General features: G+C 37.6%; 1 protein-coding gene across 2 annotated transcripts; it reads left to right on the plus strand.

Moving 5' to 3' along the window:
* Positions 1 to 259: 259 nt before the first annotated feature.
* On the plus strand, positions 260 to 23,677 carry zgc:163098 (uncharacterized protein LOC100037380 homolog). Of its 2 annotated transcripts, none has more exons than XM_052117769.1 (24): positions 260 to 329; positions 1,136 to 1,222; positions 1,926 to 2,037; positions 2,224 to 2,330; positions 2,712 to 2,779; positions 2,899 to 2,993; positions 3,078 to 3,142; positions 4,846 to 5,011; positions 5,087 to 5,292; positions 7,470 to 7,513; positions 8,160 to 8,264; positions 8,392 to 8,458; positions 9,367 to 9,533; positions 12,138 to 12,300; positions 12,434 to 12,513; positions 13,356 to 13,443; positions 13,547 to 13,675; positions 19,542 to 19,737; positions 19,958 to 20,035; positions 20,519 to 20,552; positions 21,746 to 21,893; positions 22,022 to 22,132; positions 22,613 to 22,803; positions 23,189 to 23,677. In XM_052117769.1, exons 1-24 carry the CDS (start codon positions 321 to 323, stop codon positions 23,313 to 23,315), a joined length of 2,643 nt encoding a protein of 880 aa, XP_051973729.1. In that variant the 5' UTR covers positions 260 to 320; the 3' UTR covers positions 23,316 to 23,677. The 2 variants fall into 2 exon arrangements, with proteins under 2 accessions (XP_051973729.1, XP_051973737.1); XM_052117777.1 differs by having other exon boundaries at positions 21,749 to 21,893.
* Positions 23,678 to 23,812: the final 135 nt, after the last annotated feature.

Genomic DNA, 23,812 nt, shown 5'->3' on the forward strand with positions numbered 1-23,812 from the left:
TGGTTGTGTCAAGACATGACAGATTATTTTACACACATGTAGCTCTAATCGACCGGATTGTTTTATTCTTAAACCAGTGGTCACCAAGGCCATATTTAATCTCAAGTAGTGTAACAGTAGTGAACAAATCAGTGTTCAGGAACGAATCTTTTAAGTGGCGAGTCGTGATGGGAGGAATAACCGCCGCAATCGCAGAAAATTTTGGCGTTTTGAGCTCTGATAGGTGTTTGCCATCTGACGTCATTTTTCCGCTATTTCCATTTCTAGTGAGTTCAAAATGGCGGATTAACAACAAACGAACGGTTTCGTTTTTTCAGCGCATGAACTGTGTAAGTCGCTATGTTGATTGTTTACAAATGTGCAACTGGTTGCTGCTTCGCATAGGCGTTGCTTACACCCTCCTTCATTGTAAATGATGTTGACAGCAGATGGCTGGCTGGAGTTTGCAGGAGGCCATGAGCTCTAGGGATGTTAGCCCATACGCTAACTCACACATACGGAGTCTCCAAACCCAGTTAGCTGCCTACTTAGACACCTTTTGTGGGATTTATTGGCGCCTATTATGCCAAAAATGATGTCAGGGAGGCAGCTCGATAGGAAACACAGTTGCAGACTGAATGATGGGGGGCATTACCATTAACAGCAGATCTATGACTACTGAAAGTTCCTGTTAATACTTATAAAACAACTAGAAGCCACTGGGTGTAGTTTTCCCTTGTCACGAATCATGCACCAATTACAGGGAGATGTTTAGAACATATATGGTCCTCTGTCTTTTTGTTTAGTGAAACGGGGGCAAGAAAACCTGCATCCAGATGTTGTTAATTTTGATCAAAAGATCACTTGGATGAAATGGCCTTTCAACCAGTAAAGTTTTTATTTTTCATATGTATGTATGTATGTATGTATGTATATATGTATGTGTGTGTGTGTGTGTGTGTGTGTGTATATATATATATATATATATATATATATATATATATATATGAAAAATAATATCACATGTTAAGATTTGTGGTCTCCTTTTAAGTTGTTCATTCTTAAATTATTACATTTGATGCCCCAATCCAAAATATAGGGTTACATTCTTGCATGTTTCCCTCTCAGTGGTCCAGGTAACACATTTGTGTTTTAGAGAGTTGACATGGCAGACAAAAAAGGAAAATCTGTGGCGGTGAAGAGGACAATAACAAAGAGAGAGCAAGAGGAAATCAAGAAAAAGGTTGGTTTCTGTCATCAAACTTTCTGTGCCTGTCTAAAGCATCACAAATAGTTTGACATGACAAAATGTAAAACATTTTGTTCAAATGACTTTGCTAATATATATGTTAAGATTCAGATGGTCAGAGTGGTAGTGCTTGGTTATTAAGTACATTCAAATGATAAAACTAGACTGGTGCCTTAAAGATGCACTCCTAAAGAAATGAATTGTCATTTTGAAACTATAAAATCAGTATCAATAAAATGAGATGAAGACTCTAGTTATATCAGTAACCTTATAAAAGCAGTTTTATTCTACATGGGGAAGGGGTGTCCTCGTGGGGGCTGCCATTTTAGAAGCATATGACCAGCTAAATACTACTTGCCTAATCTTGTTAACCGTCTTGTTACTTTGACTCTTGAATTTATCTAATCATGGCTGATTGTGAATAATGAATTTCTACAATGGCACCTGTAACTGAATACTATTGATTTTGAATGATGCTGCATCTACACCACTAGGTGTCACCGGTCCAAGATGACACAAACAAAAAGTTACTGAGTGCACCTTTAAACATATAAGCATTGCATGACATAATTTATTAAAATCTAATTAATTATAAGTCAGATATAGTTGTTTAAGTCAGGCTATTGATTTCAGCAAATTAGTTATCTAACACATCCATTGTTTTTGTGTTAATTTTTCATTATCTCACTGTTTACAGGAGGAGGAGAAAGCTGCTGAAGTTTTTGAAGAATTTTTAGCTTCATTTGACACTAATGACAAGAGTGGTGTGAAGACATTTGTACGAGGTGGCATCGTAAATGCAACTAAAGGTGTGTTGTTGTGCTTTCTGATTGAAATTGGTTAGTTGGTTTAATCAGTTGGTCATCGGTTAGTTTGAATTATGAGCAAAGTCTAAAAACTATAAATCAAAACTGCACTGTTAGTTTAAATGGAAGAAGTCTGGAGCCACTGACCTGTAATGTGTTTTTGCTGTTCTTCATCTCTTTCTTTCTCAGAGGAAGAAGCTGCGGAAGTGAAAAAGAACAAACTCTACAGACCTGTCACTAAATTTACTTCTCCATCGCAGAATGCCTCACCTACCCAGCCTGAACATAAAAAAACTGTAAGTGACCTGTAGTCATATGAGCTCAATATCCTCAGAGTGAAGAAAGGTAAGATTGAGGAAGAAGGAAGTTATCCTAGATTAGAAAATCATCTTTGTGTAACACTGTAAACATTAGATTACACTATACATTTTTTGTTTAGGTTTTGTGTACAGTCGTAGCCAAAAGTTATAAAAATGCTTATTTATCAAATATATATTTTTTGAAGGAGTGTTGAATGACCATTTGTTCCACAAAAAGATTGATTGTAATAGTCTTTGAGAACATGTTCAACACAGTATCAGTAAGGAAAAGATTCTAAATGTTTGTGAACGTTTTGGCATAATGGTCTATAGCAACTGCTTAACGTTTGGATCTTAAATGTTGTTTTTCCTTTGTAGGCTGTTAAAAAGAAAGCAGATGAGAAGAAGAAGAGTAATCTGGAGCTTTTTAAAGAGGAATTAAAACAGTCAGTGTTTCTCTTTGGATTTATTGGATTGTTTTTGTCTTAATCAGCTCAAACAATAAACCAAGGACTCCTACTCTGTACTTGAAGAGTGTTCTGTCTTTATTCAATCTGTCATTCAGAATACAGGAAGAAAGGGAGGAGAGGTACAAAAGGAAGAAAGGTGATTCTGGAGGAGTATACCCTGATGTGGATTTACCTCTGACACGACGATCAAGTAAGTCTGACAAACACACACTACACACAATTAATTTTAAAGACCCACTGGAAGCTAAAATAACTTAATATATTGTGTTTGTAGTATTTGATGATGATCCTGCAGTGCCAAATACAACAAACCTGTACATTGGCTGCATCAACCCCAAGGTGAGAAGTATAGAACTATATCCTGCTGATTGAGTAACTTCACAAAGGGATCCTTAATCTGTATCTAAGGCTAGCACGAAAAGTCACATAGACCCCTTTTACACCTGGAATTAAGATCCATCTTGGGTTATCCGATCACTTGTGGTCAGGTGAGACACATCGCTGTTTACACCTGGTCACACAAATACATCTCCTGTGACCACTTGTGTCCGGATTTCATATCTTCATGTTTCATGAAGATAAACAACAATCATGACCATGTCAGTGGGTTACTTCATGACATTTAAGCACAACAAAGTCAGAAAAGAAAAAGAAAGCTTGGGGTGGGGAAATGGTGTCAAACTCCATTCCTGGAGGGCTGCAGCCCTGTAGAGTTTAGTTCCAGCCTTGCTCAAATACATCCTTGTAATCTTCAAGCACTCCTGAAAACCTTGATTAGCTATTTAAGGTATGTTTAATTAGGGTTGTAGCTAACCTCTGCTGGACTTTGACCCTCCAGGAACTGAGTTTGACACCCCTGTCCCAGATGCATCTGAAATTGAATCTAAGCACAAACACAACATTTAGAACAGAATTGTTACGTTGTGTTAGTGCAGGGTTGGGGAATGGGCCGTATAAGGCCCGCAAGAGCATTTTATGCTCTTTTATGCATTTATGCACATGAGGCCATTTGAGAAATTATTTGAAAAGCAAAAATTATTTAAAAAATATATGATTCCATATTGTGCCCCGGCCTTTCTGTGTGGAGTTTGCATGTTCTCCCCGTGTCTGCGTGGGTCCTCTCCGAGTACTCCGGCTTCCTCCCACCATCCAAAAGACATGCAGGCTAGGTTAATTGGTGTCTCCAAAAAAATTGCCCTAGGTGTGGATGTGGAGGTGAGTGTGAGTGTATGTCTGTCTATGTGTGGCCCTGCGATGGACTGGCGACCTGTCCAGGGTGTCCCCCGCCTTTCGCCCAATGTTAGCTGGGATAGGCTCCAGCCCCCCGCGACCCTGTACACAGGATAAGCGGTTGACGATGGATGGATGGATGGATGGATAGATGATTCCATATTGCAAAACATTGTATAATAGAAATACTTTTTTCTTGCTGTGTGAGCACTTAACGGATTGCGTGTGTTAATTTCAACTCAAGCAATTGTATTGTATGGCCTACAAATAATTTTGTACTCAAATGGCCCTCAAATAGGAATTAGGTTCCCCACCCCTGTTTTAGTGGATTACCTGTATTAACCTGAGCTGCAGTTGTTCGTGCTTCTCATAAGTGGCCGTGCATGTTGAGTTCAGACACACTGAAAAGATGAAGATGTGAAGTTCTGGTGTTTGTGTTTGAATCCACTTTTTAAATTTTTCAGACCGGATGTTTATTTCCTTTTAATCTGCTCGTAACAACACAGTTTAAACTCTTGTTTTAGCACAGCAGTTGATTGACAGGTGAGGGGTGGTGCTTCATTGCTGCCAGGACGCATACAGGACGGATTAGCATTTACTACTCAAATACAATGCGGTCACATGCGTTTTTGACCACATTTGTAAGTGGGTTTTGTGATCTGATCACAAAATATTTTAGACCCCATTGACACCTGTACTAACGCTAACCACATGTGATCGGATCACCAAAAATGCAGCTTAATACCAGGTGGAAACAGAGTCATAGTTTTGCTTTTGTGGACCAAGTTTTAACTTTGTCTATGTCCCATTAGATGACAGAAGAGATGCTTTGTAAGGAGTTTGGGAAATATGGTCCTCTGGCCAGTGTTAAGATCATGTGGCCTCGCACGGAGGAAGAGAGAACAAGAGTCACCAACCGTGGTTTTGTTGCTTTCATGACACGAAAAGATGCGGAGCGTGCCCTGGCTGCACTGGACGGTGAGAAATCCTTGCCATGGCCCTGTGCTCTTTATATGTTGTGGTAAACTGAGTTCTGGTCTCTTTGTTTTTCAGGAAAAACCATCATGGGTTTTGAAATGAAGCTGGGTTGGGGGAAGGCAGTACGTATTCCTCCACAACCTCTTTACACCCCTATTGGGGTGCTAAAGACCACTGCTCCCCCTCCACCCTCTGGACTGCCATTCAACGCCCAACCCAGAGACCGCTTCAGAAACGATTTTACCAAATCAAGGAACCGCTCAGAGGATGACTTTCACAAGGTAAACACAAACACTGTCTTCTGGTGTCTGGGTAGTAGAGTATGGTATGCCAGAGCTGAGACATTGAATGAAGGTTTGCAAGGGACTCTGAGAGCATAAAGCATTACAGAAAGAAGAAATAAAAGTATACCTTTTTTTCAAACTATAATAAAATAGGAGCTGAATGAAAATGAGAGATTGTCTCCAATAAAAACAATGTTTTCTGGTTGATACAAAAGATCAAAGCTTAGAATTCAAATTTAGGATTTAATAGTAATAAATTAGACTTATTTTGACCTAAGTTTTTGACCTACTGTAATAAAAGCTGCCCTGAGTTTAGTATTACTTATCTGTACACATCAGAGATTCATATATAGAGAAATATGATGAGTCAACCTTCAGCTGGGCACTGAAAATGGAAAAGTGTATTTTTTTTGGATAAAATTACATAATCTACTTTAAAACATTCCAATAATTATGTTGTGGAAATTGTGACTAATTTGAGTTAGTTAATTGATTCAACTTGCCTATGTATATTGTACCAAAGAAGGAATCACAAGCAGATTAAATCTGGAAACTCAGTCATCTAGATGTTTACTTTTAGCCTTTGAGGCATCCTGGGTAACAAGAGACACTCCATTCCTACCAACCAGTCTTGCTTCTTAGATTTTAAAATTCTGTACCGGTTTGCTGTTTCTCAGCTCCTTGATACTTTTTGATTTGTAAAACAGAGATGGATGAGTCACCAAATATGTAAAATCCAAACCCTCCAAGGCTTGCAGAGCATTTGCTAAATAATACTGTTTTGGGCAACGGCACATACAACATAACTTGGACATTGCTAGAAACCGAATAGTCAAAGCGCAAAATTGCTTCTGTAGTTTGGAGAAAGTAGTTTTATGTCATTTTCACACTAAGTTCATATGTTTGCCTTGAGTTTTGTATTGGTGTGCCAATACAATCACATATCAATATGTTGCAAATTTCTACTTCTCACATTATTGCATCGATGCTTTAATTCCCTGTATTGATTTTTCTCTTCATCTATTTGTGTATTCATTTCATGACCAACAGTTCAATAATAAAGAAGCAGGTTGTGTAAAAAATGCAAACTCTGAGAGCTGCGATTCTCAGTGAGGTCGGAACCGTTTCTATGAGACAAGAGAAAGTTTAAAACTGAACTTGCATCATTCACTCTCTCTCAAGGAAATGCTGCTTCTTTCTCACAGATTATGCATCATTTCAATCGTGATCCAATTATGATATTATTGTTATGTATTGGGATACGTATCCTGAGGTGGTAAGCAATACCAAGCCCTATTTGATGTTAAACCCAAATTTTACTGTCCCTTGCCAGTATGTTTTTAACATTTTCTCATCAATGTGGGTATCACCAGAAGCTGTTTATCACCACTGCCAGGCAACAAAGCTTGCAATCTAAAAGTTAGACATGGATAACAATGCTTGTCCCACACTTGGTGTGGGAGTTTCGGAAATATGGTCCTCTGGCCAGTGTTAAGATCATGGTCTAGAGCTTCGTCTAATTAAATGAACTAAACGGACTGGTCAGTAGAACTCAATCTGCACCAAAACCTCTAATGTGAAAACAACTTAGAGAAAAGAGCACTTTGACCATAGATTATTTGGCAAGTGTACCTTTGAGTTGACATTTAAAAATGTAGTAGTTGTTAAGGTGAAGTTTGTGATTTTGTCAATTTGAAACTGCTATAAGTAGTCCATTTGTAGGTTGATTTGTTTGAAAAGATTTAAGCGTCCCTACTAGCCCAAAACCGCAACATAAACTCAACCAATGGCCTCCGTTTGGGATGGGCACTATCTGTTTATCTGACTTAAGGAAGTGAAATCTGTCATTATTTTTGCAATTCTGTTTGGTGTTGCAAGAGGCAAAGAAATTATACACTTCACCTTTGAACTGGGAAGAAAATGAGCTCATGACTTCACAGTGTGGGTATCAATGAAGCCAGACAGGTTGGTGGTAAAAGAGTGTCTGAATGTACACAGAATGTCCCTCAGTCAGAGACAGAGGATACGGTGAGCTGACCTCATCTGTTTGCGAAGCATGTGTCAAGACGTTTAGCTGCTGCTAATAATATTAATCATGAATATGCTGCAGTTTGTTTAAATATAAACTCACTGTATTTTTGTATCTTCATCATTTGGTTTGACGTCATGAACAGACTCTGTCCGAGGCCGTAGTGACAGTGGTAATCCCCCCAGAAAGGTACACATTCTCTGTCCATTTATTAAAACACCAATGCCACTGAAACACACACAAACACTCTCACCTGTAGACTTTGACTCCTAAATCACAGTGGTTAGATCATCGGAAAGGTACTGTCTTACATCTGTGATCTTAGATTGCAACCAAGACAATCACTCATACACTTACAGTTACAAATTACATATACATGCTAAGAGAGATAGTAGATCAACTGATCAAAGAGACCCATCCTACCCATCTTTAGCAACACCAGCCTCTTCTTTATTCTGTTAATAAACTAGGGCTCTAAATAATATGCATATTTACACACCCAGTAATTGCTACTGTAAAAACATGATCAATCTTTACAGATTGCAAAAATCACTACACAGTGGCCTTTCTCTATAAATTAAGAATTATCATTATACTAAAACACACTCCCTAAAACGGTCTCGTAGGTTTATGGTAGCATTAGATTGCAGTCTGATTTTTACTCGAGAAAAAAATGTGAAATCCCAGTATCAAACTGACAGATAGTGAAAATGAGAGAGGAAATTATAGGACTGACATGGTAAGACTGTTGACTGTATGGAGTGATAGAGAAAAGTGGGGAGGTGAAAAGAGGGCCCTTGTTCATTCTCTCATCCATCTCTTTTGTGGCTGATAGAAACCTGCTGGGCTTGATACACAGAATGATTGAGTTTGTGGTGAGAGAAGGACCCATGTTTGAGGCCATCATCATGAGCCGGGAAAAAAACAACCCTGAATTCAGGTGTGTGTATTATTCTACTTTTTGTTGTCTTTGGTTATACTAGGATAGCTTGGCCACTTGCATTCTTTTTTGTGTACAGTATATTATATGTAGCCCTTTGTGTATCAAATGTTTGTTTATGTTGCAGGTTTTTGTTTGATAATAAGAGTCACGAGCATGTGTACTACAGATGGAAGCTTTACTCCATACTACAGGTAAATTAGCCATTGTCATGGCTACACACTGCAGGGCTCAACGGTAAGGATTTTTACTTGCCCTGCCAAAATTTTCTAATTTTATATATATATTTTATTTTTTTTAAGACAATTTCCTCCCAAAATATAGTACATTTATAATTAGTATGAAATGATTTATGCCTTATGTAACCCCATATCGGTGCTTTACTGATATAAATTCATCATATTAACTTCAGCTGTCCAAACATTTACACATGTGTTTTTAAGGGAATATTTCTGTGAAGCAAAGGATGGGTTTTTGGTCATGCTGTCAGCTTTTGACCATGTGTAGTGTTTTCACAAGCAGGATAAAAGATTTAGTCACTGAGTTAAAGATTTGATTATTGACTGAATAGAATAAAACATTCCTGAGAGAGGAGACCTTGCTAATATATCGGTTGTGATGTGAAATATACAGTAAGGTGGATATCAGGCCTAATCTATGGATGGATATAAAATGAGGCAACCAACACAAGTCCCAAGACTCCCGAGCATAGAAAGAAAATAATGTACCTGTAGGCTACAAAAAAATATCTTCAGGCTACAACTGAACATCTCTGAAAATAACAATAGCCATTGTGATCATGCTAATATTTTTCATATCAAACACCAATATCATGTCGAATTAATGATTACGTTTTGAAACATTACTTAATTAAATGTATTCTTACATTTTGAATACTGAGCAGCGCGTGATTTCCAGACACATTTATAAACAGGCTTTAACAATGTTATTCAGGTGTCATTCAGCACTTCATCTCTCTCAAACTGGCCCTGGGCCATTGGGAAGTCCTTATTGCTGAGCCCTGCACTGCAAGTTAGAACAGACTGTTAAAACTTTCTCCATCCATTCATATTCACCGTCTTTTTTTTTTTTTTTTTTTCAGGGAGAGAACCCAAATAATTGGAGGACTTCCACTTTCAGAATGTTTAGGAGTGGGTCCCTGTGGAAGCCTCCACTCCTCAACCCGTATCTCCATGGTGATGAAGAAGCAGAAGAAATCTCCTTCCCTACTCAAGAGGAAGAGCAAAAGAAAGGGCACATGAAGACAGAGTAAGCAGATTTTCCTCTCAGATATAAGTAGAGGTTTTAGGTCATAAGGACCAAAGTCAGTGTAGGTGCCATTTTTTTATTTTTCACAAGGCTGCGAGGGCTAGACTAAATGTCCAAAGTCATGTCTAATTATCACAACCCATGTTTTCCTGAAGGTATTAACAGCCTGTTCATCTATCCCTCACAACTTTGTTTTTGTGAAAATTTTAATATTGTGATTACATTGACTAAAGTCTTTTGAGAGGCTTATCTCCTTGGAGGTATGTATATTGTGGGATATGTGAGTTATGGTTGGGAGTATTTTACTTTTGTCATGATAGACCAATATATCGGCCAGGGGTGCATTTTCCTTACAACAGTGTAACTCACTGCTTAACCACCATCGTACGATGCATTGTTGGAGTAATTTAGTAGCTAGTCACAACTGTTTCCCGAACCGTAGGAGCTATGTCACACATCTGTCTTTCAAACCATATTGGTTCAACAATATAGAACTGTCATTTATGACGTTATGCAGTGGGAGGAGTAATAACTTTTGTGACTTTCAAATTATACAGTAATAGCTAATTTACACCAGAAAGCTATTAAATGTGTGAAAGCTACTGAAGACACAAAAATGGTGTGCACTGTGTGATGCTACAAATGCATTGCGCTGCAAAAGTGGGGCTTTCTCTTCATCAGACTTATGGGTTCCCCCAACGCACATGATCACATATGCATGACACTCTTCAAAAATGTATAAGATCACCTCTTATGTGTAAACATAGAGAAATAAGCCAAACTAAAAAGTTACTGTGTTCTAACCATAGGTGGAGACCTGTTGTTCCAACTACACAACTTTATGATGCTTCTTGTTAATTTTCGTTTGGACTACAGTTTAGGGAAACACCAAGTTGTTGAACTATGATGATAACAATGCAACTTACAACCATAGTTCACTAACTATACTTTTGGTATTTTTGTGATTATCGGCATTGACCATAATGGTGTTCCCTTGACTGATTAACAGAAGTGTTAACTTTCCCTAGTGTCAGTTTCAAAATGATAGATTTGTCAATGGATAGTCAACACTTTCTGTTTTCAAAGTTTTTCTTTTCAAGCGTATGCAAATTGGAGTAAATAGTGCCCAAAATAAGTGTTTGCTTCACTAAAGATATTTTGTGTACATCTGATTTGCTGCTGCTGCTGTTGTTGTATTATATTTATCAACATTTATATCAGCCATCCTGCTCTCTATTGGCATCGGCCATTAAGAAACCCATATCAGTTGCCCACAAATTTCTATATACAGGTGCTGGTCATATAATTAGACTATCATAAGTTGATTTATTTCAGTAATTCCATTCAAAAAGTGAAACTTGGATAATGTATACATTCATTCCACACAGACTGATATATTTCAAGTGTTCATTCCTTTTAATTTTGATGATTATAACAGACAACTAATGAAAAACCCTCTAATCTCAGAAAATTTGAATATTGTGAAAAGGTTCAATATTGAAGACACCGGGTGCCACACTCTAATCAGCTAATTAACTCAAAACACCTGCAAAGGCCTTTAAATGGTCTCTCAGTCTAGTTCTGTAGGCTACACAATCTGATTTTCATTATTACACACGATTTAGAAAATGTCCGTTTGCACAAAGAAATGTTCCTGAATGCATCCCACTTTATAAATTGCAATTCAACTTAAAAGCATGCACACATGGACTCCACCTACAGAACGCCCACAAATATCCTAATAGTGAGACGGAATACAATAAATGTGCATGCGCAAATTATTCACTCGTTCATTCATATGGAATGTTCTTGTGCGAGTCACCAAGGTTTTCTAAAAAAAGTGAGTGCAGTCTGCCCATATGCAGCATATTCAACTCATCAGTTATTTATGTTCATTATCAGTAAGTACAATCATTGACTGTGTTTTACTGTAAATCCACATAATTCTTTAATGTCAATGTTCTTGCTAAACCTTTGTTCCAAAAGAGGTTTACATGCTTGTTTACATATTATGAAATATGCATAGTCTAGCTACATTACAATTGTTATTTATAAACTACATGCATATTGGTTTCCCACTGTTCTCTTTTGTTCACTCTTGCCATTGATTATGCTGCATTTTAGTTAAATCATTTGTTTTTATTCATGTCCTCAACATCAGCAGACAAGAGGCTGAAGGATTATTTGAAAAAAAAAAAACATTTAGGTGAGTTTTAAATGAGTCTGTTGCTGAGCTTTTTACATCTGTAAACTGATTTAGCTATGTTTAACTGTCTCTCCTCTGCCTCCTCCTCGCTTCAAATATGTGCTGAACGTATTACATACCATATATTACACCTGCCTGTTACCTCGTATGTCTCAAAATTAATTTATTATGGAAACGTGCAGATAGGGCGAAATAAATAATCTGTTACAGTGGATTTCCAAAATCAATATTTCTATTATACATAATCTATAACACCACATTCTGAGTCATTTCAGAATATTCTTATACAAGTAAACGGGCTCACTCGTTTATTAATAAATTCAGTACGTCACTGATTCAGATTTGCATCATATGTATTGTAAAGTGTTCACATGTTGAATGTGTGTGTTATTTTTCAGACACAGAGAGAGGTTAGAGGCCCTGCTGAGAGGGCTGACTCCCCGCAGAGATGAGATTGGAGATGCAATGCTTTTCTGTTTAGAGAGAGCAGAGGCTGCTGAGGAGGTTGTCTCTTGCATCACTGAATCGCTGTCTATACCACACACACCACTGCAGAAGAAGGTACACACACTTTACAATCATATAGAGATGCAGCTGCAATGACAAATCACAATAAGGGTTGTTTATGTTACAAATTCCATTTGACACACTCTTTTGGCACTTTGTTTAGTCTGGTGTCTTGTGTATGTTGCAGATTGCCAGACTTTACCTGATATCTGACATCCTGTACAACTCTTGCGCCAAAGTTGCCAATGCTTCATATTACCGCAAATTGTGAGTCAGCTATGCAACTCCTATCATCTAGGGTGTTTGATTTATTTTGAAAAATTCTTAACTTACGTTCTTTATGATTCTTTTTGATGAATGTTGTGGTCGCTTTTTCCTCAATGTCTTTTGAAATTGCTCTACACCAGAAATGCATTTTTAGGATTAAAAATTAGGGCTGTCAATCGATTAAAAATTGTAATCGAATTAATTACATGGTGTCCCGATTAATTAATCGTGATTAATCGCATATACAAATATTTGCTGAGAATACAATGTATTGTTTACTACCATATTATTGATCATAAGTCAGTAATTGGGATACAGTTCAAAGCAATCCATTTCGCAAGTGAATTTGTCAGTCAGTTGGAGATTTATTATGAAGGCTTATTTAAGGACCTTCGTCAGACGTCTCGGGTGTGTTGCGTCATAAACATAAAATATTTAAGTCACTGTTTCAAGTTAAATATGGTTTAATACTCAATCTTTAAACACATCTTGAGATCCCTTAGTTTGCATTTGTGCTCCTTCAAGTATTTTGAACGCAAGAACGTAACGCATATTTGTGTTGTTCTGCCTACTGAAGTGTTTTTTTCACTGTATAAACTGCGCGTTGCTCATACAGCTGAAATTTCACTTACTGCCCTCTGGAGTAAACAGGTGGTACTACAAGCTTGCATTTCTCAGGATTCTTCCTTATTATGGTTCGGGGGCAGTGCGATTTAATTGTGTTATTTTTTGTCAAATTAATCCCACTGAATTAACGCGTTAAATTGACAACCCTATTAAAAATAAATGTATTTTTCACATCATCTTTATTGGACTTAGCATTTTGTCCTTCTGTGGAATAGTTTTGAGACAAAGCTGCCTCAGATATTTGGCGACATTAGTGAAGCATATCGGAACATCCAGGCCAGACTCCAGGCAGAGCAGTTTAAGGTAAACACAGCCTGTTTTAACACTTTATGTGTGTTCTGTATTCTTCCCCTGCAGAGAGCTCTGATCTTACTTTCTCTCTAAATATTCTCTTACCTCTCTGCAGCAAAGGATCATGGGATGTTTTCGTGCGTGGGAAGACTGGGCCGTTTATCCAGACTCCTTTCTGATTCAGCTGCAGAATATATTCCTGGGGATCATTAAACCTGGAGAGGAAGTGATTGAAAGGGCAGAGGTGAACAGTGGCCAATAGATTTTGAGCAAAGGTCAGATAAATAGGATAGAAATATAATTAAATTCTGGTCTTAAAGATATAGTTCACCCAAAAATGAAAATTCTCTCATGTACTCACCCTCATGCCATACCATTTATTTCTTCTGCTGAACACAAATTATGATTTTTAGAAGAATATTTCAGCTCTGTAGGTCCATACAATGCAAGTGAATGGTGGCCAGATCTTTGATGCTCCAAAAATCACATAAAGACACCGTAAAAGTAATCCAAACAACTCCAGTGGTTAATGCATAGCTGTGTCCGAAATCGCCCCTTAACCACTAGATGGTTCTCTATTTGGTCATGTCTAGAAGGGATCCCTCCCTTGTCAATCTCGTGAGATTCTTATGCGGCATTAATTTGAAGTTGCACAGCAACGAGGAGTGCTCGTAAAGGATTATTTTAATGAGTAGTCATTCTTGATGACCAATTCAATTTTTTTTTTATAGCATTCAGCTCTACATCTGCTACTGTCGGTCATGAGATATCGTTAGTCACTGGAGAAGTACATCAATCAGTTCTTCTGTTAAGCATCTGACTAGGTGGTCTAGTGGTAACTAATTTAATCGGATTTGGATTTTATCCATCTATATGGAATTTAATATTTTAATAAAACAAAGATTGCATCCTCTGCACCTCTGTGGACATATATCTTGAGTGGGGGTTCATTTGTTTGCATTTTTCTTTGCGATTCGACTGGAAAGGAGTGCAAGCTGCAGAACTCACAAGCAATGAGGAGCGCTCGCTGCCCGTTCTCATTTCCCCAAGTACATCACTGTGGCATATATGTTCCTATCTTCTTATTATAGTGTAATTAACGCATATTATTATTTTTTCTTAAATAAAAAGCAGTTCATGAGCATGCTGTAATTTTAGCTGGATCAAACCTTTCACTCAACTCTCTGACCTTCATCATGACCAAATCACTGTGAAGAAATCAAATTTCTATTAATGTTATTTATTATTATATAGTATTAAAGAAATTATTAAGAGTGAAGACGGGTAACAGGATGGAGAAAACTGGGTCAAAAGGCGAATTTGAACCCAAGTCGACCACATTGAAAAAAACACAGCTACACCATGCTTGCACCGAGCCATAGTGGTGATACTCATTAATGCAATTTATCTTTATTTTCCATTGATATTAATAATGATTTTAAAGAATTCTATCTTTATTGCTATAGTTCCACATCTTCATATACTGATGAAGATATTAGTAACTTTGTGGTACCATTAGAACTTCTAATCTGATGACTGAGCAAAACAATTATCTTAATTCTGAGATAAACTTGAAGGAGCTTGGTGAGGTAATTAAGGCCTTCCCTACAGTCAAGGCTCTGAGGCCAGATGGCTTTGCCACAGAATTTTTTAGATCTTATGCTACAGAATTGGCTCCACTTTTGCTAGAAGTTTATACAGAATCATTGAACAATGGCAAGCTTCCGCCAACCATGACGCAAGCCCAGATCAGTCTGATTCCTAAAAAGGACAAAGATCCAAGTGAGTGTAAGAGTTACCATCCAATTTCCCTGATCCAGCTAGACGTTAAAATATTGTATAAAAAAATTTGGCTAACCGATTAATTTATGACATCTTTTATAAATATAGATCAGGTGGGGTTTATTCGAGGCCTCCGCTCTTCTGATAACATTAGGCGTTTCATCAATATCATGTGGTCAGTGGTGAATGATCAGACTTCGGTCACTGCCATCTCTCTTGATGCTGAAAAGGCTTTTGATATAGTAGAATGGAATTATCTTTTAACATTTTAGAAATGTACGTGTTACTTTATATACACCCATTAGCGGCGGTAAAAACATAAACAAATAGTTAATTTCAGATTTATTTTATTTTGGGTAAGGGCACCTGTCAGGGTTGCTCTCTTTCCCCATTATTGTTCTGTCTTACCCTGGAAACATTAGTAGTCACGATAAGAAAGAAGGATGATTGTCCAGGGGTGATGGCAGGAGGTGTGGTGCATAAGCTTTTGCTTTACGCAGATTATATTTTATTATTCGTCTCCGACCCTACTAAGATCTATGCCGTGCCTCCACAGAATTGTTCATTCATTTTCTAAGTTCTCAGGATACAGAGTTAATTGGTCTAAATCCGAAGCTTTGGCTCTGACAGCGCATTGCCCGGTAACAGCTTTTCAGCTGGGCACCTTCCAGTGGCCCAAACAGGGCATTAAGTATTTTGGTATTTTATTCCCAGCAAATTTGTGTGATTTAGTTAGTTAATTTTGACCATTTAATAAAAAGGTTTTCGAGCGATGTGGCAGGTGGGCTTAATTACATTTATCTGCTTCATTTATTTATTTATTTATTTCTGATTGGGAAGGTTAATGTTATTAAAATGAATCCAGAATTAACTACCTGCTGCAGTCTCTCCCTGTAGATGTCCCCCTCTCTTATTTCAAACAATTTGATAGCATAGCAAAGTCCTTCATTTAAAATGGTAAACATCCCAGATTTCATTTTAGTAAGTTGAATAGGCCAATTAAAGGTGGGCTGGGCCTACCCAAGTTTTAGTTTTATTATTATGCATTCAGACTCAGACATTTGGCACATTGGACGCTTCCACCTGAGAGAGCCCCTCCCTGGTTTTGTAATGATCAGGAAGTTCTTGCCCCTGTTTTGCCATTGCAAAGCCTTTCTATCAAATGAGCTGGAGAGTTTAAGTCACACCCAGTTATCCCGCATTTGTATGTGGTATGGACAAAAGTGTCCTGAGTGTTTAATTCAGACATTTATTTAAATGTTGCTTTGAGCACATGGCTGAACCCAAAGTTACATTTTAATAAGTCCTCTTTCTGCTGGTCAGAGTGGATTGTGCGGGAGATTAATACGCTCAGTGACTTCTATGACTTATAAGTGGAGTGTTGAAATCCTTTGAAAATATGGTTCAACATTTTGGGATACACAGGTCTCAATTCTTTAGGTATTTACAGCTGTGCCAATTGCTTTGTACAATTTTTGGGAGTAGAATACACCCCCCTAAAGCGGCAGATACTTTGGAATTGGTGATTACTGCTTTTGGAAAAGGTCACAAGTCATCAGTTTATTACTTTCTGCAGAATCTGGGGAATGGAGCTTCAACTTCTCAAGAGATTATGGGAGATAGATTTAAACTTGGTATTGGAGGAGGGAGTGTGGGCTAGGATTCAAAAAAACATTAAGTTTACATCTAGAGATGCATGGGTGCACCTTATGCAATTTTACATTGATTCTATTGGACCCCCTCTAGATTGAATAGGCTGTCTGAAGACACATCCACCTGCTGGCGATGCCAATCAGAAGATGGGGCCACAACCCATATTTTTTGGTGGTGTGTTAAGATCCAAGACTTTTGGTTGAGGGTTCAGTTTTATTTGTGATGTATTGAACACTCAAATTTCATTTTACCCCAGACTCTGTATTTTAGGCGATGGGGCGGTCATTAATATAGGGCTATAAAAAGTCAGCTGGAGCGCCCTCATTTCAGGAGTGGTGCATGGAGATGGGCAAGGGGGTGGCATTCGAAGAAATTTAGTTATTTAATAAAAATTTAATATTGGGCAGCTATTTGGTGTTTTTGTAAGGCTCTCGGGGAGGGGAAGTGGACAGAGATGTGTAATTTTAAATGTGTATGGTTTTATATAATATAAATATAAATGTTCTCAAGTTGGACAGCAGGTATATTTGTTGGGGGTCAGAGTGGGGTTGGGAGGGCGAGGAGGAATAGTGGGTCACAGTATTCCTCTGATGGCATCCATTTCTTAGAGTTTGAGGCCTTGGAGCTTATCTGTATGTGCTTTATTCCATGCTCATGAGAGCACTGTGACTCTGGTCCTGCCCTGATAGTAAAACGAAGGGTAATTGGTTGAAGATAGAATGTGCTACAATTGGTCTAATAATGTGGCTGTTATCTAATTGGCTTGAGTAGATGATGGATGGATTCCACCTGTTTGTGGATTGCCTGCAGCTCTCACGCAAGAAATGTTTCAGAAGTCACAAATGAATGCTGGATAGAGTCGTGTTTGTGAGATGAAACGTATATTTGTACATCTTTTTGTTTTATTTGCTAATCTCATTTGTGAACCATTTATTTTTTTGTGGATATCTTTCCATTTGAATGTTAATTAGAAACTATTCTAACCCCATAGTTTACAGCGTCCTTCCTTCCTGCAATGCTTTATTTTCATTAGCTGTAGTGTTTTACTATTTGACACTTCAAAACTTGATTAAAAATAACAATAAAATATAGCGATCCAAAATCATGCAGATACATTGAACAATTTATAATTGATTTATACAGATGAAAATATATTAGAGATATTACATACATTTTAATGTTTTTTTAATTGTGCCATTATTGCTAAGTAATTAATTTTTTCACTGATTCACTGAGATGATATTATTGTTAACTCCGAAGACTGCGCACAGTGGGAATTATTCAAATATTCGGATATCACGTGTTTTTTAGTCTAATAATCAATTCATTTAATTTTATCAATCGAGGATAATTTTAGTACTGTATTGTAGCCCCATAAGGGCGCTATGCACAAGTTATCTCTTCTCAGCATTTAGATGCAGCCCAGTTTGGATGGGAGTGTCAATGCTATTAAATAATACATTTAAAAAAAATTGTGTACGGTTGTTTGAATGGTTTTATTCTTTTTACAAGTTTTTTATTATTATTTTACTCATTATGAAAATATATATTAAACATGATGAACAGAATGAAGATTTATTATTATTATTGTTGTTGTTGTTGTTGTTGTTTTGATTGTTATAATCCTACATGTAAAATTAAAGTACATATACATCAACGTCCGCATTCACTCATTCATTTAATTGACTCCTATAGAAAATAGTGAATGAGTGAACAAGTCAGCAATTTTGGACACCGCTCGTGTCTTCAGAAGCAATATTATAGGTGTGTGTGAAAAAGAAGATAAAATCTCCACTTTCACATTCTTCTTTTGTGTTGACTTGAATAGAGATCTGTTTCTCTCCAACACCTATCAAATTGCTTTAGAAAACATGGATTAAACCACTGGAGTCATATGGATTTATTTTATTCTGCCTTTATGTGCTTTTTGGAGGTATACATTTCCAGCCAACATTCACTTGCATTGTATGAACCTACAGAGCTGAAATGTTCTTTGTTTATGTTCAGCTGAAGAAAGAAAGTCAAACACATCTGGGTTGGCATGAGGGTGAGTAAATAATGAGAGAATCTTCATTTTTAGGTGAATTATCCCTTTAAGCTTTGGCAAATGAAAAAACGTTAACTAGGGATGCACCATTCTAGAGATTTTAGCCTATACTGATAATCAAAAAATATTTTTATGCTTTGCCCAATAACCAGTTTAAAGGCTGATCATATAAATCTCTACTGTATTTCTCTTATAAAAATTAAGCATTCACACTTAAGCTCTAGCAGTTGAACATTAACCTGTAATATAGCATTAAAACATAGTATTTTACAGTAGAAGATGGGTAACTGTTTAGAACTTTTGAAACCTAGCATAGAAAAAGAGTGTACTGTTTGAATTTGAGTGAGCCCTGATATTATCTGCTTCCAAATTCAGCCTAATCGCACAATGCTGATTTTATTTACAGTTAAAAAATATCAGCCTAATCAGACTTATGTGAATGCTAATATTGACCGATAACTATATTGTGCAGCCCTCAGTTACCACCTCCAAGTCACTTCTGCTGTGCTCTTGGCACAGCATATAAATAATATATTATGAAGCTTGAATTATAAAAATATAGCTCAGAATTATGTTGATTTGAGTGTGTTATGGGTATAAGTAGTTTATTTACCTACCTGTTCCCTAGCCTGAATCTCCAGATCTGGATGGGGCACCACTGGATGGTATATCACTAGACAGAAGTGAAATTGATGGTGCACCACTTGATGACCTTGATGGGTCACCCATGACCTGGGACCCATCCTCTATTGATGGTGAACCAGTTGACGACATTGACGGTGTTCCCCTTGGAAACACAGTAGATGATATTGATGGTGTGCCATGTAAGTTGTAGGCTGTTGAGGGCTCTTAAGATGTTGATCTTGTTTATTTTAACAATTAGATGTTTTTATTATAATGTTCCACTGTTTAATTGTATTTCCTTATTATGTTCTGAACACCTTGAAAGTATTGAGCACATACAATATTGTTTTTGCATATCATTGTACACTTTTAAGTTCTATACATTTCCTTTTTTGTGCTTGTTTTGTGTTTCTGATCCAGTGGATGAGGGCTCAGATAAGGCTTTACCCAGTATCGCATTGTCCAAATGGGAGAAGGTGGAGGATTCAGAATCCTCAGGTACAATAACAACACAAAGATGAATGTGTCCTCACTCTCAATATAACAATAAACTTGTGTGAAGAATGTGTCCAGGATTTTGCTACTGTCAGGGTTCAGGCAGTAGACATTGAAATATGATGCAAATCTCCAGATACAGTTGTTAAAGGAAATTTTTGGGTTCGATACAACTTAAGCTCTATAGACAGCATTTGTGGCAAAATGTCAGTTACCTGCAAGTATAACAGAGGCTGCTGAGCAAACACATAATCTGTAACTCATAACCAGAAGTTCTTCAGCCTAAAAAAGTATTGCCACCTCAAAAGTATGAATTAGACAATTTACACAACTTAAATTGAGCTGAAAAAAACAAAACCTGAGGGATGTCAAAATATTTTTTTGTGGTAATCAATAATATGCCACAAATGCGGTTATATCATATTGAATCCAAAGCATTCCTTTAAACTGTTATACCTTGTTAAACTCTTCTTATCATCCTTTCAGCAAAGAATGATTCAGACTCTGAGGTGAATTCAAGGTAAGTCAAACTGCCTCATCAAATTGCACTCTTGCATACTATTTTCTATCATGTCAACTCAATGTCATACACAAAGCATTCTGTTATTGTTATATTTAATCACAACCCCAAAGAACTTGTAATTATTTTGTAGAGCTGCCTGTACTTTCATAGTTATTACTATAGTAACTATTAATAGTACCATGTAATGTGTGTAACATGGACAATGTAAAATAAAGTGTTACTTAAGCAATATCACACAAGCAAGAGTGAGATATGGCCGTACATCAGCATTACTTTGATTGGGCCGCAGGCCGAGTGCCATAGGTAATTACAGCAGCGCTGATGTAGGGCCATATAGCACTAATGCAAATGTGCTTATATACAACAGTTCAATGAACAAGTACATTTTAAACAAATTAGGAAAAACTGAGTACAGTCATAAAAATGCATTTGTTTATGGAACTACTTTCTTACGTGAATCTGAATCTGCCGTTGCTGGTTCAAAACAAATTATGTGTCCAAGCCTCCGTTAGTAATTCAATATGTTCACTTCAGAAATAGTATCACAGCTTGTGCTGTTTCTAACAAGTCATTGGATGAACAAGGGTGTGTGTGTGAGTGTGTGAGTGAGTGAGAGAGATGGAGCGTCTTTTGATCACCTGTTGACACACCCAATCAAAGATTTTTAGCTTTCTGGAGGTCAGTTTTCTCAGTGGAATATAGACGTCCAATCGGGGTATTCCTCTCTATTTCAGGGTAGCTGGTGTGCAAATGTCATTCACTATAGAAACAGCGATGTCCTCTGCCATTTTAAACTATGTATCCAATGTGGAAACTCTCAGAGTGCTGTTCTATGTAAACAGTGACTAACGGATTCAATTTACGTCACCAACTGGCTCATATTACACAAAAAATTATCTTTTGCCACCACCTGCTGGCTAACATATTTCAATAATAATTTAAAAAATAAAGACTGTAACTCCTAACACATATGCACTACGCTTACACTTTAGTTTAGAACAGCACAAACACAAGCGGAGTGATACACACAGTGAAGCGTCTGAGTGCTGATGCTGTCACACCATCAGTGCTCATGGAACGTCTCTTCCAATCAGATTCGAGGACCGGAACTAACTGTGGTATATCAAAATATAAAAAAGAAAAAAAAATATTTGAAGACCTTTGATCTCATTGTTTCCTACCTTCTTAAGTAGTGGCCTAAAGGAAAACAATGGTGACTCCGATATCAGCAGTGATGATGCTGACAGCCCCAGCAGGTACGAGGGGGCAGAGTTTAAGAGTACTCTGAAAAACTTTGAGCTGTCTGAAAGCAAAAGGACGCGCCTCAGAGAACTGGAGGTAATTCACTTAAGCTCAGTATTTCATGGTCTTTCTCGGTCTTGCACTCACAGAAATAAAAAATAAATGTAGCAATCAAGCCAAATGTGTTGACGGGCATTATAAAAGAGTTTTTGTGCATTTTGCAGGTGAAGGTGATGAAGTTTCAGGATGAACTAGAGTCGGGTAAGAGACAGAGGAAGTCCAGTATCACACTCCAACAGCAAGTTCAGCATTACAGAAACAGGCTGCTGCAGAAGGTACACACTCTCATCCCTCGTCCACTTAGCATGAGCCTGACCCCTCTGCCCAACATCAGTGCCTGACCCCACTGATGATCTTATGTCTTAAAATGGAAACAAATCCCTGCAGCCATGTTCCAACATCTATCCTTACCAGATGAGTGGAAGCTGGTACAGCAGCAGCAAAGGGAGAGATTTATGCCCATGCCTTTTAACATTTTGAAATATTCAGCAAGACAAGAGAGCATGAGTGAGGTCAGACACTGATGTTGGGCAATAGGTTCTGACTCACTGTTGGTGGTCCAATTCATCCCATAGTGTAGCATTTCAGAAGGTAGTGGGAATTGGGCATTCCAAATTAGGAGAAAAAATTATGAGACCTATTATGGATACCTGCTGTCCATATAAGCACAGGATACTGGTAACTCTTAATGCGATGATACAACCATAAACACTCTCATTATCTCTTTCTGTTTCTTTCTATCCCTTCCTCTTTAGGAGTTTGACAAGGATGACCAAGAAAAGGGAGACAAATGGTCACAGAAGCAAAAAGAGAGGTCCAAAAAAGAAGAGCGGAGAGACAAAGGGGAGGACAAGAGTAAAACACGGGATAAAGAGAAAAGTAGAAAAAGTGAGGACAGTGAGAGGAGTAAAGGACGGAGTCGAGACAAAGAAGAGAGGAGAGAGAGGTATGCACTTATCCTACTTAAACACTGAGTGCAACCCACTTTTAATTGTGTCTACCAATTAAAATCAGTAATTAACAGTGACCTCACGGTCCACACTGAAAGCTAAAATTCTGCGTAAATCCACACACACTTAGCCAATCAGAACATACTGGATATTTAAAATGCAGTTAGGTGGAGTGGGAGTTTGGACCAATGAGATTTCACTGTAGGTGGGGTTACCCAGCTCAAAGCCGCAGAACTAGAAATCAAGTAACTATTAAAGTATGTTGTTGCGGCTGGTCAGGACAAAAACTCAGATAAACATGGAATAGTCTCATCATGCTGCCATATAAAGTATAGCTGGTTTTCACTACATATCCTTTTTTACTACTTGTCTTTCATGAAGAACAAGATCCCGATCACCACGGAAGTCGAAACGCTCTCAGTCACCATCACCACAGCACAAATCCTGGAGGTCTTTGTCCCGATCACCACATCGCTCCCATAAAAAAGCCAAGAAGAGTAAACACTGAACTCTGACCCTTTAAATCATATGATCTTCTCATAATGCAGCCTGATGGAGCTCAAGGACTGCTCTTGGTGTACACATAATGTGTTTTTATTCCACAGTGCTTTGAGGAAGAACTAGGCAATCCACAGCTGTTCATTTGTTTCCAGAACGGTCCTCATGTGGCTGTTGCAATCACAACCCTGGGCTTGGCTTTTTGGGCTTGAGTTTTCCCCAAGATGAAGTGTGGGTTGTACTTGTACATATCTTATTTTTGTTTTGTAAACTTAATTTTTTTCCTGTTTTGTTTTAAATCCAGTGTTTAAACAATTGCTGCACGATTTGCCCTTCCCCCAAACTTTATAATAAAAACATTGTGAAAGGACAGATGTTTTGGTGGAAATATTATGTAAGCACTTGTATTATAAACAGTCCTCAATATATTTAAAAGGCTTTAAAGCCTTTATAGTGATTGCTGATTAGAATAAAGCAGGAGACAACTGAATCGTTCATTTACACCTG

This window comes from Xyrauchen texanus, chromosome 4, assembly GCF_025860055.1.
Source record: "Xyrauchen texanus isolate HMW12.3.18 chromosome 4, RBS_HiC_50CHRs, whole genome shotgun sequence".
Classification (NCBI taxonomy): domain Eukaryota; kingdom Metazoa; phylum Chordata; class Actinopteri; order Cypriniformes; family Catostomidae; genus Xyrauchen; species Xyrauchen texanus.

Bases quoted from the DNA above. Each gene is read 5' to 3' on its own strand.
- zgc:163098 (XM_052117769.1), top strand. The intron at 8,265-8,391 runs GTGTGTGTATTA...TTTATGTTGCAG, and splicing joins AAAAACAACCCTGAATTCAG to GTTTTTGTTTGATAATAAGA. The intron at 12,514-13,355 runs GTGAGTCAGCTA...TCTGTGGAATAG, and splicing joins GCTTCATATTACCGCAAATT to TTTTGAGACAAAGCTGCCTC.